The sequence below is a fragment of the Protobothrops mucrosquamatus genome, unplaced genomic scaffold, assembly GCF_001527695.2.
Source record: "Protobothrops mucrosquamatus isolate PMUCROS unplaced genomic scaffold, P.Mucros_1.0 scaffold84, whole genome shotgun sequence".
NCBI lineage: Eukaryota > Metazoa > Chordata > Lepidosauria > Squamata > Viperidae > Protobothrops > Protobothrops mucrosquamatus.
The window spans coordinates 431,209-448,558 of record NW_015386461.1 but is presented as its reverse complement, the minus strand read 5'-3'; the positions used below and the strand labels follow the sequence as shown (position 1 = coordinate 448,558).

Here is a 17,350-nt window from a genome sequence, read left to right as displayed (position 1 = left end):
TGTCCGGGGTTTACAGGTAGTTATTACAGTCTTAATGCTTTACATTACGACTTTACTAACTTTTGCCTGAGAGTAACTTGGAGATTTGGAATTTGGGAGTTTCATTTTGACCTTTTGTAAACCCTCAGCATTTTTAAAAAAAGATTTAAAAAGTCAAAACCGAATACATTGCGGATGGATTCAGATCTACTGTCGATCTCTCAGACAACAAATGACAGTGTAATATAAAATTCATAATTGGAACAAATCGAAAGCAAATAGATTTCTTAGTAAATAAACATTGTTTAAAAAGTTTTAAGTTTTCATCTGGTTTCAAAATGACAGCAAGATAGCAGTGTTGGCAGTTGAGTTGCCAGAAATGATGCGGTCTAGTCCTGTCTTTGCCATGGTTAAACCGGTTCTGGTTTTTCTAGGTATGGCTTTCTGCGTTTGTACAAGGCTCCATAAGTAAAACATAACTCATATGAGCTGAGTTTACACAACATGGTAGCCTGAAGTGTGTTTGTAACACATAACATTTGAATGTCTCTGAGCAAAGAACCCAAAGAAAAGCCTCCCCTTAGTAGTCTTAAAATACAAGAAAAGTAGAATTTGTTCCAGTAACTTTTTTCTGACACCAATGATAAGTTTGATCTCCTGAATGTATTCATCTTCTGGTTAAAGAGCTACAGTAGCTACATTACCCTAGATCAGGGGTGTCAAACTACTGGCCCGCGAGCTGGTTGCATCATGCAGAGGCTGCATCCACCCCAGCTCCGGCAATGCAAAAAAAGTCGTGATACATTGTGACACATCACGTGATGCGTTGAGTTTGACACCCATGCCCTAGATCAAACCTGTTGGAAGTCAGCACCCTCCCAGAGAAGGAAATTTTAGGGGGATATTAAAAAGGACAGAATATTACATTTTCCCAAAGGAATAATGAAAAATCTTAGGCAAAGACAGCCCCAAGTCTCCCTTCCCCAAGCAGAAACCAAACAGGCCAGCTTTTAGAAATGCAGATTTGATAATCCTTTCAGAAAGACTGGAGCCAGGAAGCTGGGAGCTAATGGGATTAGAAAGACAAAGATCCCTAGAACCAACAACCCCTCACCCAAAAAATCCAACACAGGACATAGCCATCAGCCCCAGCCCCAGGAAAGCAGGATATGACCTTTAGGACATAGTAGGAGTAACCCACCACCATCAGAATACCAAAAGGACATGCTCAAAAGCTCAGGTCAAAGTTCATGCCACAGGAACAGGAAACAACTCCAAATACAAAAGCCCAAGAAGGTATAAAAACCAACCACTCCCAGCTACATGTGGTCAGCTTTCCCAGAGCCACATTTAGATTTAGATAACCTTTAACCTTTATTGTCATTTTTTCCTGTGGGCACAATGGCACACATTAAAAATTAAATTTAGTTGCTTCCTCTCAAAGTGTACACATATATAACACACATTTAAAACATACTATATACAACATATATATAGACCTACACCCTTACATATAAGTAGCATATAAATATTAATCATTGTACATACTGAATAAATAACAGAAGCTTTAAGTTCACAAGGTTGATACTGTATGGAACAAAGCTGTGACTGAATCTGGATGTTCGGCTTCGGATACCACGAAGCCTCCTCCCAGAAGGTAACAAGGAAAACAAGTTGTGAAGAGGGTGTGTAGTGTCCCAGACAATCTTGCGGACCCTGCTCAAGCAACGCTTATGTGCTATGTCCTGGATAAAAGGGAGGGAACTGCCAATGATCTTTTCAGCCATCCTCACCACTCTCTGCACCACCTTCCTGTCTGAAGCATTTCTGTCTGGCTCTGCTCTTCAATAAACTACAACCTTCTTTCTAAAGCAGTCTCCATTTTGTTTATTCCCGGCTTGGACTGGACCCTAATGAAGATTTTTCTTTCAACACTTCTGAATATTTGGACTTGATCAAAATATCCTCTACAAAATTGGCAGTAATTAAATTTATATGCTTTCCATCTCATCGATAAAGTGACTCTGAGCCTTTTGGCAGACTTCATTTATCAGTTTAAATTGGATTTTCTGGTTAAGCTTTTGAATGTCAACTTTTATATTTCTAGGCCATTTTGTTTTATTGGGTATTTATTAGTGCAAGTTTAGTATATTCTTTTGAACTGGAGAATTGGTAAAAGAGAAAAGGCAAAAAAACAAAACATAGAATAACTGACAGTAATTTCCTGTTGAAACTGGATTAAAAGCTATCAGTTAGCTGCACAACTAATGAGCTTATCCTTGAAGATTAGGATGGATGTATAGCAAGGGACATCCTCTCAGATAGCAAATGTGCTGAGGTCGCAGTGGGAGCAATAAATTAGTGGCTATAATAGAGCAAAGTATTATTTAAAGCTGTAAGTAAGAGTAAATGAGCAGAAAAAGCCTTGGTACTGCAATTATTTTAAAAATCTGTACTTTGCTGCCACTATCTTTCACTCTTGTTATCTCTCCTTTGCTGCAAAATGAAGATAAAGTAGTTTTAGACTTGTAAATCAGCTGTACTTTGATATGTTACTCCTTTGAAATGGAAGTATCATCTCCTTTAGGAGACTGAAATCATCACAGGAGAGTCATCATCAGCCAATTAAAAAATGGTAACTAGATACTCCTCAATTGAGCTGGAGTCTGTGACTTATATACAGTCCATTTGTTTATGTAAGGGCTGCCCACGGGTTCAAGGGGACAACTGAAAAACATTAAAATGTCTTCCAGAAAAGAGTCAGCAGTATATTTTTTTCCAGAAAATACAGTTTTGTTGGCTTGCATGTAAGACTAAAGCCTTTCCCTTTACTAAATTCTAGTACAGGTATCGTGGAAAAGCTAAAGGCCTTTAGATGGGTTTTTGAAATAGCAAATTTAGCAGCCTCTGCATTGCTTTGCTATGTCTTTAGATATCTTAATTACAACTTGGAATTATGCTCAGGGACAGAATGGGGGCCAATTAAGCTGCTGCATTTAGCAAACAATTAGCACACTCAGATTAACAGGTCCTGTTTTGGCCCCAGCATTCTGGAACTGTTTAAGCTGTCTAAGCCTTTTAAAAAGGCACCTCTGAGAAAAACAAACTTATACAATAGATGAAATGGTGTGTAAACAAGGAGCATGGCCTCTCCAGGAACTGCTACAGTCAGTGCATTGTTTTGGGAGGTGAAAACAGTTACCGAACCTGGAGTATTCCCAAATTGCAGACCTTGGTGTTTTGTAGGTAGAAAGTCCTGGGTTTAACCCCTGGCATCTCCAGGGAAGGCAGACAAAGTTGAGATCAATTTGTAATCAGGATTGACAGTGATAGTCTAAATGGGCCTTTTTCAAACTGGGTTCCAGGAACCTTAGGATCCTTCAAAGACATGAATGGATTCCACAAGGGATTAAAGGGTGGTGGTGGGGAAGCCAAATATTCTTGGCAAGAGATTATGGAGAGAAAAAACTACCTTTAAATGCACTCAGCCATCCGCTTTTACCTCAGTGTTATAGTTTCTCTTATTGGCTGAACGTCACCAACATTTGCAAGTGTAGGGAGTCAGCACCCGCCCCCCCGGAGAATGAAATATTTTTGGGAATATTAAAAAGACAGGATAGAATATTTTCCCTGAAGGAGAAATAGAGGAAAAAAATCTTAAGGGAACCAGAAACCAGCCCCACTCTCCCTGCCCCAGGCAGAAACTGAGGAAGCCAGTTTTTAGAAATGCAGATTTGGTAATTCATTCAGGAAGACTGGGGCCATGAAGGCTGGAGCTGATGGGATTAGGAAAAAAAGACTCCTAAAATCTACATTCCCCCACCCAGCTCCAAGGACAGGACATGACCTTTAGGACATAATAGGATTAACCCACCACCATTAGAAAAGCAAAATGGCACACTCAAGTTCAGGTCAAAGTACATTGCACAGGAACAGGCACCTCAAATACAAAGCCCAAAGAAGGTATAAAAACCCACCCACTCTCAACTCCATTTTGTCAGCTACCCCAGAAACATGCTGCTGTCACTGAAGTTTCTGGCAACTAAATAAAGAGACCTCCTTTCCAAAATGCAGCCTGCCTTCAGCTCATTTTTCTTCTGACACAACTATGCTCGACGCAAGAGGCAGCTAACTGCTGTTCCCTCACAATATGCACCCAGACAAAGTCCGACTCCCTTTCTGCCCCCAAACTCTGACAAACTTTTCTAATTCTGCAGGAGTGATTGCAGTGAGTTCCTCCTCCTTCACTCGCATATGGCAGAATATGCATTTGTCCCCAAAGTTCCAGCGAAAGGTGGCATCCTATGCATACCTGCTTCGGAGTACATACCATTGAGCTGTGTGACAATTAATCAAGAAGCACAGTTGCACCTATGCATCTGGTCAGTTGGCCACCCTAGTTGCATCCCTTCTCTCCCTTTTGTACTGTCAATCAGAGTCGCCTTATCGGGGAAATGGATGGCATATAAATGTAATAAATAAAATTTGTTTCCTTTTATCCCATGACATGACACCTAGAAACTCCATAGTAATTAAAGTTCTAAAAATGTAGAGCAGGATTTTTCAAATTGCTTGATGGGGTGCTATAAAGAACTGAACAGAGAGGAAAAAAAGTTCATTCTAACTCAGCCAGTTTGCTATCACAGGTGCTATCTCTTGATTAGAGGTTCTGATTTTTTTTCAAACTAACAGGTTGCTTAGATTGAACATTTGAAAACCCCAGATCTGGATGGCCTTAGCTGCCTACATTCCTAATATCAAATCTGCCCCATATTCCTAATTGCAAATATTCAGTAAATTCTGAGAACTGCATTTAGCAAATAACTTTTCAAAATCTCATTTAGGTGCTGTTTTAGGTAGAATTAGGTTGTCGGCATCAGAGACAAGTCCACATCTTTAAAGACTTGCTGTGCTTAAGATAACTCCTTAAAAATGTTTTTTTCTATTGGGATTTGTGCCTGTAATGTTGGTATATTTTTTGCTTATTTTGAGAAAATGTTGCAGAATGATTTATGTACAGCGTGTTCCAATATTGGGTGTTTGCATGACATGCTTAGGTGAGCCTGCCACAGTCCACGGGTGATTTCCCAAGTGATCTAGCCTGAGGACTGCTTACTGGAGTGCAGCTATCTTGGCTAGTGTCTATCTTTGCAGGGTTAAGCAATTTCACAGTAAAAAATGGTAAAGCCCAGAGTGTTTAATTAGTGTTAGTGCTAGTTTTACCATGCCTTCCCCAAAACCACATACCTGTTTCACTTCTCAGCACTTGCAAAGGAATGGAAGAAAAAGCCGAGTGTGGCTAGAACAGCCCTATTAAGCAGCTGTTCTAGCTTCTCATTTTTCTGTTTAGAGATTGAAAGACAGTAATCCCAAATTTCTCTTCTGAATTTGAAAGAAAATTGTACTCGGGATAAGACAAATGAACAATAACAAACCTTAGATACTAACTGTGGTCAAGATATTCTGCCTTTGGCCATTTTTTCTCAAGTTCCAAGGCCACCCAATGAACTTGTCTTATGTATTACAGAAGCACTCCATAAAATAGAAACTATGTGTTTGAGATTTCAACTTCGGGTAGATGGAGATAGATCTACACATACTATTATTTAACCTTTACTTGAACATATCCAGTGGAGTTGATCTCTCTGGATAATTGGATCCACTGTTGAATTGCTCTGTTGGGAACTTCTAATGTTCAGTCGGAATCTGCATTTTTGTAACTTAAATCCGTTATTCTATCTTGCAATCTAGAATGAGGAAGGTTTTTATTTACTTCTTCAGGGTTTTTTTTGGCAAGGTTTGCCATTACCTCCTTCCCAGGGCTAAGAAAGAGTGTTTGGCCCAAAGTCACTAAGGCAACACTAGAACGCAGTTTCCTAGTTTCTAGCTGTATGCCTTAACCACTAGGCCAAACTGGCTCTTAGGATTTACTTCCATTTGATAAGCTTCTGAGATAATGTGAAGGTTTATGAGCTTCAGTCTTTGCTCAAAACCAAGCATACTCAGCTTCATTGGCCTCTTTGTAGGAGCTCATTTCTAGTCCTAATTTTTGTTGATCTTCTCTCAATCCTCCTTGCTGCATTGTGCCCCGAATTGGGACCTAACCAAGGCCGCAGGGATCACACCAACTATTTCAAGATTTAAAAAGTACGCTTAATGAAACCTAAAATTACATTTGTTCTTGCTACAGTCATGTTGTGCTGCTGGCTAATATTCAGTTTATAGTTTACACTAACAATTCACACACACATTGAAAATGCTAAAATGGAGCCCTACCCAAATAACACAAGATCCAATCACAGCACCCATGAAAAAACAGAAACTATCATCAGCCCCTTCCATCCGTTGTAATTATTAATCCACAACCTTCTTTGAAAATCTTCCCTCTCCCCTTGCCATGTTATAACTGCTTTTTTTTTTTAGTGGAAAACATTACAATTGTCTTTTGGTTATTTCCAGACCATTTCTGTAACCTGCTGAGATCTTCTGAATATCTATCCCATCCAATTTCCTTGAAATTTCAACAAGCACTCCCTAAACCTCTTCATCCAAGTCACTGATAAACAGTACTAGAATAGAGGATGCGGGGTTGAGTGAGGAATTAGTCAAAAAATAAGATTGAGAAAAGAGGTTTATCCAGAAATATTAGATCTAATTGGGGAAAGGTAATTGTATTTTATTCCAATTGGATTAACTGAGTGTAAGATTACTAGGAATAAATCTTGAGATAAATTATTATTTTTATATTCCACTTAGTAACATAAATACAGATAGGGAAGCAAACAGCATTTACATGTAATCCTCATTTAGCGACTGCCTCATTTATTATTTTCAGTCATGGTGACAAAAAAGTAACTTTGTGATCAAACCTGGCATATACAACCCTGGCATATACGACTTTTTTGGAAAGAGTTCAGAGAAGAGCAACAAAGGTGATTAGAGGCTTTAGAAGTTGTAACATATGAAGAACAATTGCAGGACCTGGGCATACCTAGTCTAGTGAAAAGAAGGACCGGAGTGACATGATAGTGGTCTTCTAATACTTGAAGGGCTGCCACAAGGAAGAGGGGGCCCACTTCTTTATTAAAGCACATGAAGGCAAGAGAAGAAACGATGGATGGAAACTAATCAAGGAGAGAAGCAACCTAGAACTAAGGAGAAAATTCCTAACAGTGAGAACAATCAACCAGTGGAACAAATTGCTTTGGGAAGTTGTGGGTGCCCCATCATTGAAGGCTTTTAAGAAGAGACTGGACAGCCATTTGTCAGGTCTCCTAGATCAACAGTCCCCAACCTTTTGGGCACCAGGGACCGGTTCCATGGATAGAGGCTTTTCCGTGGACCGGAGGGGGTGTGGTTTCACATGCTGCCTGCATCCCACAGATGGGGCTTTGCTTGTTTGCGCGGCCCGGTTTTTGGCATGTTGTGGCCCGGTGCTGGTCCACGGACGACTAGATGACCTCCAAGGTCCCTTCCAATTCTATTGCTTTACTGACCATTGCAGGTCTGTAAAGCAAAGGAAAGCTGAAGTAAGATTGTAAGTATAGTCAGAATTTCATTTAGCGACCACTTCACTTAATGACCATGTTGCTGGTCCCATTTGTGGTTGCTAACTGAGGACTATCTGTATATGCTGGTGTTTATGTATAGAACTGGTCTACTAAACAAAATTACCTTGCTTGGTTACGTTCACAGGTCTTAATATTTGAAGTCATATTTTTTTTAAAAAAATTCCATTTCATCAGTTTTATTACAATTTCTTCGATTCAGTATCAATAGAGTGAGTTCCTCCCACTTGCACCAAATCTACTCCAGGACCCTTTGGAGAAGTCTGGGGATGCACAGAATAGTTGGGAAATCAGGTGGAAGATCTAATGTACAAGAATAAATCTGCTTGTATATTGCTAGATCTAGCTTTAAGTCTACATTTTATCTGTGATCTTTTGCAACAGAAGCCTTAATTTGTGCCAATGCCCCGTGTAAATGAATCTGGCGTAATTTTAGCATCAGGTAAGCATCGAGTATTATTTCAGAATAATATATTTCTCTTACAAAATGAAAAAAAAACCTGACACATAGAATTGTTAGAAGTTTTATTGCAATCTTTTTCATTTTAGTAAGATCACACTGTTGACTATTTCCAGTTGCTTCTCAAGAAAATTCATGCTCAATGTACCTTCCGTGTTGCATTGTTGTCAAAAATCTAATTTGAGATTTTATTACCTTTCTGTCATATGTTGAAACAAACTATGCAAAACCATGACTTTTATTAAAATTTGAGGGTTTTTTTTAGAAATTTGCTTACCTACAAGGCAATACTGTAGTACCTTGATTTATTATTTTCTTAAAAAGTCATGACATTTTCTGCAGCACTCCAGATCTGTTAAAAGAGCTGAATTTAAACATTAGTAATGACTTGAATGATTGTTATTGTGGCACTTGAGTAGAGGAGATTTCCTCTGACTGCATATTGCTTTATGCTGGATAGTTGGAAGCAACATTAAATTTTTGAAACTTGACGCTGTAGTGTTCCTAAGGTGTGAGACGCTTGGGATCACGGGGAAACATGGACGTCTGCCGGACATTGCTCAACCCAAGATACAACATGGTGACTCTTTCCAAGCCTGTCAAAATTAAATCCAGTTTAATTAATCTGAAGATGGAGTTATATGTACATATACTGAAATATTCACAAGCAAAACAAACATGAACAGACTCGCTGGGTTATTTGTGATAAACCAAATCACTACCAGATAAAGTTGGATTACATTTTTTTATAATATCTAAATTTGATTTTATAGTAAAATGGCAGGGGAGGGAATAATAGCCATTATTTTTTATCACATTAATAATATGAACTATAGAAACAACTCCCAATCAAACAGCAGTTGTTTCTTTGCCTCACTATTCTATGCCCTGTTAGATGAAATAGAAAGAGGAACATGGGAAATAAGTGTTATGATTTCTTTTGTGATTAAGGATCTTTCACTATAGTTTCATTACTTCTTTGATAACTGGTTCATAAGAAAAAAAGAAAACAAGGTTTACAACAAAACTTTTAAAAAAACTACTCTCAGAAATAAGTGATCTAGAATTAGAATTTACAAAAAAAAAAAGATCTTTAAGAGTCAGATAAAATGTACTGATGGGTTACCTAGTTGGGTAATGAAACATTTGCAAGTAAACGACTAGGAGACTCCATCAAGGATTCCACACTCATATAAAGTGAGTGTCTGCACTTCTAAAGCACACTCATTACTTGTAAATGCTGGATATTTTTCTAAATTAAGGACAAATGCTAGAATACTCTTCATCCTAAATTGCATTCTTTCATCTGAACACAGACCAAAATGAAAATAGAATATAATGAATAAAAGCTACATTACCTATGCCGCCGCCTGCATGGGGAGGTGCACCAAAACGAAATGAATCGATATAAGCCTTAATTTTCTCTAAATCTGAAAAGGAAGTATTTTATTTCAGCTCAGGGATAATTCTAATTAGCATCATGGAAAAAGTATTCAACATAGAGGAGAGCACCAATATTAACCAATGTTTCAGGTCTTCACAAAGTTCCAATACATGTTGTTGTATTAATTCAACTATCCAATGTTAAATAGGTAGTTTGGTTTAGAGGTTCAGGCAATAGACTAGACAGCTCTTAAATTGCTAATGTACTTTTGCTGATTAGAATTAAATGAAGTTTTATCTGTTTATAAGTAAGAGATGAGACGTGGAAAGGAGAGTGCTTTGTAGTATTAGAGAAGATGAAAAGCTATTGAAATTATACTGATAAATGGGAAAGTTACTTCTTTATCTATCATTTCCTTTAATATATTTTCCTTTTTCTTTTTGTACTTTTTAATTTTTCTTATTTTACTCATAATTTTTTTTAGCTTGTGTAAGTTTTTTTCTTTGTACACGTTAACAAAATTACTATTATTTTAAAAAAGAATCTCTTTGCTGCTGAAAGGCAAGGCAGTTTGGCTAATGTAGTAGTTTTTGTTAGGCCAACTCATAACACCACATTATGCACAGTGGCTTTTCCTAGCCTTAAAAAAATCCGTATGATAGATTTTATTATGTACTTTTTACTTTCTATGAGACAATCAAATATTTGACTTTCTTTGCAATATTCTAAGAGGTAATAATTATCTGTAAAAATTCCAAAATCATCTCCCATTTGTCCTGTCTTGAGTTTTGACCCTGTTCTATTTGCTATTCAACATGCTACTCAAATCATGATGTGGCCCAAGGCCCAACTTTTAAAATATAGATAATATAAAAATAAAAATTCTAGTTGTGCCAAATGAACTATAGCCATCATTGTAGTTCACACATGTTAAAGTTGCTAAAGTTGAGAAATACTGAACTAGGAGAAAAAAACAGAATTATCTTTTTACAGCCACAAGGATCCATAAAAATAAGCAATACCGGGCTCCTCTAAATAAAGAGGTACCCCTGTTAGAAATGATTTAATTAATAGACCATAGGAATTACCAATGCCATGATGTGAGGCTCTTTCAGTCAACAGCTGTGGATCATGAATTCGCTGTGCCCCAGACAGAATCTCTTCTCCTCTCATGAACATATCGTAGGAGTTGGAGGTTATCTGGGGAGGGGGGGGGAAGAAATGTGACTCTGTAACCAATAGTTAAGTATGCTTCAAAACTGGAATCCATAGATAATAAATGACATAGATAAAGGCACTGACCACCATGAGAAACGTAACAGGAATATCTGCATGGGAGAAAATGCTGCTTGAGGCAGCTTCTGCCTGCTCCAACTAGGGTTGCATTGTGCCATCATGGTCTCCAGAAGAAAGAGCACTCTTCTCTTTGTGTGTGCAGTTTTCAGAACTGCTGCTGTAGTATAACTATACTAAAATGGTGGTTATTTGTTTAGTTTCGCAACCTTGGGTAAGCAACCTTGGCTCTTTTATGACTCGTGGACTTCAACTCCCAGAATTCCTGAGCCAGCCAGTCCTCGAGTCATAAAAGAGCCAAGGTTGCCTACCCCTGCTCTGGGTCATAAGAGTTCTACTTAACCCATAAGATCCTAACTAGACTTAAAAACTTGCATTCTTTAATTTTATTTCTTTCAGTTTTGAAAGCACCACATATGAAGGGGAAAAAAAGAAAAACTCAGCAGGTTGCTTTATTCTGTGAAGATTATCCAGAAAGTAATCTTTATACCAGAGGTGGAGACAAGGCCTCTTCTTGTATTGAATTATTTCAAGTTCACGGAGAACATTCTAAGGTCCCTGTTTCATTTTTGAGGCACAAGCCTTTGCTAAACCCTCTTTCCAATCAAGATGATGTCATTTTAGTATCTGGAAGGGTCTGTTTCTTTAAATCAATTTACTCAGAAGCTATTAAGTGAAACCCAGCCTTGCACAGTATTTCTTATTAATACTACTACCCAGTTTTCCAGTATGAGACTCAGTATGATCTTTTTTCTTGTACCTCTTCTTCAAATTAACTTTAAAATTTAAAATTAACATACTATCTTGTTATAGGTTCAAGAAAGCCAAGAGACGGTTTTAAATATAATATTGAGAAGATATACCACGAGATACAGAAATGACCTCTAATTTGCATAGCTGTACAAACAAGTGGAGGAGAAAAACAGCAATCCAAATAGGTAAGATGATAGGTATATAGCTTCTTTGGAATAATAGCTTTTTCTTTTGTCACATACAATATTTTCACAGCTATTAGAAAGACAATGCTTAACTAGAAGGATTTTGCTTTGGACACTGAAATCACTTACTAAGAATTTCAAAACAGGATCAAAAGACTATTAAATGATGTTATCTATAGCTCTTATAATTTATTAGAAGGAATTGAAGAAACTGGTTGGGATCTTATATTGTTCTTTCAAACCCATTTCAAAAGCTATTTTTTTATTTTAAAATTTAATAAAGCAGCTGTAATAATTAATTCCAAAGAATATTGCCATCAACCTGAAGCTACTAATAGCTCAAACAGTAGTTTATATTATACTAACTAAAACAGAAGTTTTACTTGGCAAACAAGATAGAGACCTCATAATCTTTTCTACTTCTTTTAGATAGTATTTCTTTTGCACTGAACAAATGCTAGAGTTAATATTCTCAGTCCTTTCCTACAATTATTTTATCTCAACAATATCACACACTACAATGATTCTGTCAGGGAGAAAATCTATCTATGTGATTGCTTGGAGTTGAAAAATGACTTGATGTCACCCAATCAATCATTCAATCAATTAATTTTGTAGGCAGGCACAATATGCACTGGGAAGTAAAGGAAAGAAATACAAGACAACTAATGACTGTGTAATATGAAAATAGATGTTTTCATTTTGGGAATGACCCATATCAGACTGCAAACATGCAATATGTTTATGGCACATTTGTGGCACAAATCCCCACATCAAATTTGCAAAGTGTTCATATTTGTCATTATTTCACAGCATTTTTTTCAATACTGAGAGACATACTTACAGGATTTGCTGGGTCAGGCATTGTGTAGAAAGGTCTTACAGCCAGTGGATATTTGTCAAGAATATAAAAGTCGGTGTCATACTGCAAATGTTAATAAAATAATTTTTAAAAAATGGTAAAAATTAATTAAAACCCCACAGTGATATGAGACATACTACAGAAGAGTATATATACCAGTACTGTGATACACAAATCACAAGTAATTTTATATGACAAGGTATATTTATATAAGCTTGTGTCAGAAAGAAACTCAATTTTTTTTAAAGACAATTTTTTTTTAAAAAAATTACCTTTTCCTTCACCAGACGGCCCAAGAGCTTTTCACTTGGTGTACTGAAAATAAACAATCAGATGTAAACAATGTTGGCTTTTAGCAAGAATGTCTCTAAGGTGTTACTGGGTTTGTGTTGTGTGCCTTCCAATAAATATAACTGAGATAAAATGTTTATGATTAAAAATTCATTTAATGCTATTTATTACTAACTCAACTATAGCAAACTTGGATTAGGAATAATGGGAACCTTCAGATTTTGTTGAAATAGGGCGTGGCAACCTGACCAGTATGCTCACAGGTGTTATCTCTTGGCAATCTAGATTACTTGCTTCCCCTGATTTTTTTTAAGTCCTTCCTACAGCACTATTTTTTCCTGTCAAACACCAGTCCAAGTATTAGCCATGTCAGGTTCTGCTGAACTCTTGAGCTGAGGCAAGATCACCTAGTGCGGCTATCCGCTCAGAACATGTTTAAACTTTGAACCAGAAAAAAACTGCCAAAGGCCTAGTAATTTACAGAAGATAATCAGTAGCATTTTGATAAATGAATTGTTTGCTTCTCAAAAGTTCAGTTTGGAATTGGTACATGTACGTTTCGTATAATTCATGGTTTGATCAATTTAGAAAATCCTTTGGTAACTCTAGATTTGTTTTAATCTTATTCTCTGGAGATCTATCCACGCCTTGGGATGTGGAGATCATATTGTTACAGGGGAATGATGTGTTATTTTATAGAGATTTAAAAGTTTTTCTATTTTCTGCAGCAATGAGCAGGGGTAGCCAATTGCTAAATCCAGAAATAACATCAGAGGATTCCCAGGAACTGGTACCCTCTTGCCAATAGATGGCGCTCCCTCCTTTTCCCTGATAAAATCGTACCTGAGGTCTTCTTCATCTCCCATCTCCACTCCAGCTTCCCGAAGCATAGCCAGGGCCTCCCGGTACTCCAGCCTCAGTGTTGGCTCCAGGAACTTGAATGGCTCACATGGAAACTGTTTGCACACTGTCTGGATTTCAGTCTGAAACCTGTGGGTAAAGACAAAAGGCTTTTCAACATAGCCAAGCAGAAAACAAAGAAGCATTGCCTTTCATTACCACAAGAGTTCACTCTGTCACTGTAATATTTAAGACTCAGTTTATTGCTTTCCTGCAAGGAAAAATAATGTCTTGAGATAAGGTGACCGACATTTGCACTGTATATGTCAAAGCATTTACTGGACAATCTGATGTGCTAAATGACTAAGCAAGTTAAATTTTACAAAAAATTACCGGTATTCTCAATAAATTGGGCTTCAAGCATTAATCTGAAGAAAGGCTGCATAAACAAAAAATAAATGAAGAAAGCTACTCTTCTTTCAATTTTATTTTAATCCATACACTTGAGGCTATGGTTTTATATGCCACGGTCCTTTTATTTCAAAATTTGCAGTCTGATTTTCCAAGGCATGCTATAAAAATATAATGCTGAAGTAAATTTCCAATAATTGCAATGAATAGGAAGAAATATATAGACACAGGCTATATACTGAGTTAAATTTTTAAATAATTTAAAGTATTTTTTTAATATTGAAACCTAAGAAAAAGACAATGGGTTTCCAGCTGAACTCAAGTACTGATTACTCTATGGACACATCTGTTAGATTTCTTTGCAGCAATATGGAAGTGGTTTTCTACTGCAGCTTTCTAGGCATCTTTGATTTCTTAGCCTAATTTTCTGTTTATTTTACCTCCCATCCATCTATTTCACTGGATAAGTGGTCTCCAACATTCTTTGATAAAGAGTAATCACTATGTGACTCCAACATTTGGCAGCTGAGGTTCACATCTTTGTTGACTAAACACTTCAGATACTGTTAGATCTTTCTACCTGCATCTTGGAACAGTGGTTGCTGCAACTATGAACCAGAACAATGCTTTAAAATTCCTCCATTACAGGTAAAATAAAAGGTAGCCAGAATATTTGTTTGAATATGTGTAAACTGTTATTCATACTACTTTTGAAACTCTCAAGTTTTATCTTATTTTCTAAATAACGGTAGTATAAAAAATATATATTTTTTTTTTTACCTTTCTTGGAGTCCCTTGAAAATTTGCACCAAGGTATCTGCAATCTCATCCACCACCTCATGATAATGGTAATTAAAAGCCATTTCAATATCCAGACCAACAAATTCCGTCAAGTGTCTATGAGTATTAGAATCTTCTGCTCTAAATACTGCACGAGAAATATACTTTTACAATTATGTTAAACGATTCTATCGATGCAATTAAAAGAAACCCTGGATATATTACAACATCCATTGCTATTATGAATGGCTCTAATATGAAGTAAAATTCTCATTTCCTTGAGAGGAACTCCTCAAATCCCCAAATGGAGAACAAATATTTATGCTAGTCTTACATTCATGACAGGCAAGAAATAAGAATCAGCAAAAGCAATATTTGAAAGCATTATTTTTTTTAAAAAGGCTACCATCCACTACGACAAGAAAACTTGCAACTTAGGTCACATATATTTTCCTTCCTTTTCTAACTGCATCTGGTCCTGAGGGACCACCATCCAAAGTACATTTGAATGAGAATTCACTATCCCAGCAGTCAGACTAATGAACATTACCAGGAAAATACAAGTGAAAATCTTCTATAGTCATTTTTAAGGATTGATCTGTCATTCAGTAATTGCACATGCTTTTAGTTTGTCATTTGGGTACCAAGCAAAAAACTGGCATAACAGTGTGTCTGAAAGCAATGTAGGGTTTTGGTATACTGCTGCCAATTTAGCTCAAGTTAGTTACATACTGAAAGCGTCAGGATCAATAGGATGGGTGAAGGATAATATTGGTTTGGCTTACTAATATGGGTTTACTTACAAAATGGAGAACATAAATATTTTGCATGCATTACGTAGGGCTGTACTGATTTCCAGCGAGCTGCTTATAACACACTCCTGGCCCCGCTAAGCTTGTAGGTTTGCAATAAATTCAGTAATGGTTGAACCATGCCAAGTACAGTCACTTTTTTTAGTGGAATGTTGTATGATATTCTAATAGCCACTAGAGAACACTATTGCTCTGTTCATAAGCCACATTTCAGCTAAACATACTACTATTCGTTCTGCCTGCAAACTCTGTGAAACTGTCACATTGATTAGTTGTTTTCATGAAACTTTCATCTGTTAGCAAATCGGACAGGAAAAGAGGTTGCAAAGTTAGCGCTTACATAATTGTGAACATTCAGGATATTCTTGCTCCAGAGGCTTTAACAACTGCCTTTCAAACAAAACACTTCCTTACCTGGCCCAATGCAGAAAACCTTATCAAAGTCAGCACAAATACACATCTGCTTGTAAAGCTGAGGGGACTGTGCAAGGTAGGCACTGCTTTTGAAGTAGGACACGGTAAATACATTGGCACCACCTTCACTGGCAGCTGGAAAGTAAAGCAAGAGCAAATGTGGTGACACGTCTTGAACAAGGTACATCATGATAAAAATAAGTGGTTTTCTCCCTTTTTATAGTTTACATATACCTGGTTTCTGCCCCTTACTTTCAAGGTACAAAAAGAACAATCCTGAGGCTATATGTGGCCTGCCAACAAACCTTCAGTGGTCCCCAGAGGCCACTGTGAATAGGCAAAAAACAAAAATGGCTATTTTGTTTTTTGGCATTTTTGGAATTGGGAGCAACTAAAAGGATCTATTTGATCTATTTCACCCCTTAACCTTCCTCCCACAAACCTTTGATCTGGCCCTGCCTACTTTGGGAATGCTGCCTTCAACATTCCACCCCAAACCCCAGTGCAACCCTCAAGCCAACCCAAGTTAAGCCCTCCTACCCTACTCCAAAGCTCTGGGTCAACAGGTCAAGTTTCCCCCCTTGCCTACAACAAAGGGCTTTCGAACTCATTCCTCAATTGGAATCTTTCACTTCAGCAGAGCATCCAAGAGCATCACAGCTTATTTCAGAAGAGAAGGAAGCACCAACAGAAACTCAAGAGAGGAGATTAGGAGGAAAAGGAGGAATCGCAAGACAAAGATCTTGCAATTTTTAAGGCTACTCATTGCTTCGTATGACGGGAAGTATTGAGACTAACAGGTAAGTTCTATAGTCCAGGTTAGCATATAAATTCTTCAATGCCACCCACTGCTCTAACCCCACAGGACTTATTTTATATACTCTCGGTATAAGTGTCAGTTTCAAAGATGAAAATGACAGCAGAAGAAACTAAATAAGGAGAATTTCTTTCCATACCATACTTGGGAATGGAAAGTGTTTCAGCTTTTTTAATCAGCTACTGTTTCAAAGGAGGCAGCAGCAACTTAAAAAGAAGTGCTAATGAGCAACCAGGCACTTAAAATAAATTCATACTGGCTACTGCAGAAATAAGATTTCCCCAAATTCATGTGTTCGATGTGTGAATTCTGAATCTATTAATGTATCGAATGCATACCAGAAATAATCTTTGGAGTCTGAATTTCCACAAACCCCTTATGAATGAGAACTTCTCGAAAAAGCTGACAAATACCAGACTGGACACGGAAGACAGCTTGACTAGTGCAGGTCTGGAAAATAAAGATACTATATTAAGATTCATAACTTAACTTTACTTGCTA

General features: G+C 37.2%; 1 protein-coding gene across 1 annotated transcript in view; it reads right to left on the bottom strand.

Moving 5' to 3' along the window:
- Positions 1–8,055: 8,055 nt before the first annotated feature.
- DARS (aspartyl-tRNA synthetase) overlaps positions 8,056–17,350 on the bottom strand; it is a 52,367-nt gene continuing 43,072 nt past the window's right edge. Inside the window, exons 8-16 of the mRNA XM_015812434.1 lie at positions 17,188–17,299; positions 16,033–16,167; positions 14,807–14,954; positions 13,619–13,765; positions 12,757–12,799; positions 12,467–12,547; positions 10,480–10,591; positions 9,366–9,437; positions 8,056–8,603 (exon numbers count right to left, since the gene is read on the bottom strand). Coding sequence (XP_015667920.1) covers positions 8,512–8,603; positions 9,366–9,437; positions 10,480–10,591; positions 12,467–12,547; positions 12,757–12,799; positions 13,619–13,765; positions 14,807–14,954; positions 16,033–16,167; positions 17,188–17,299 — 942 coding nt within the window. The 3' untranslated portion in view covers positions 8,056–8,511. The remainder of the gene's footprint in view (positions 8,604–9,365; positions 9,438–10,479; positions 10,592–12,466; positions 12,548–12,756; positions 12,800–13,618; positions 13,766–14,806; positions 14,955–16,032; positions 16,168–17,187; positions 17,300–17,350) is intronic.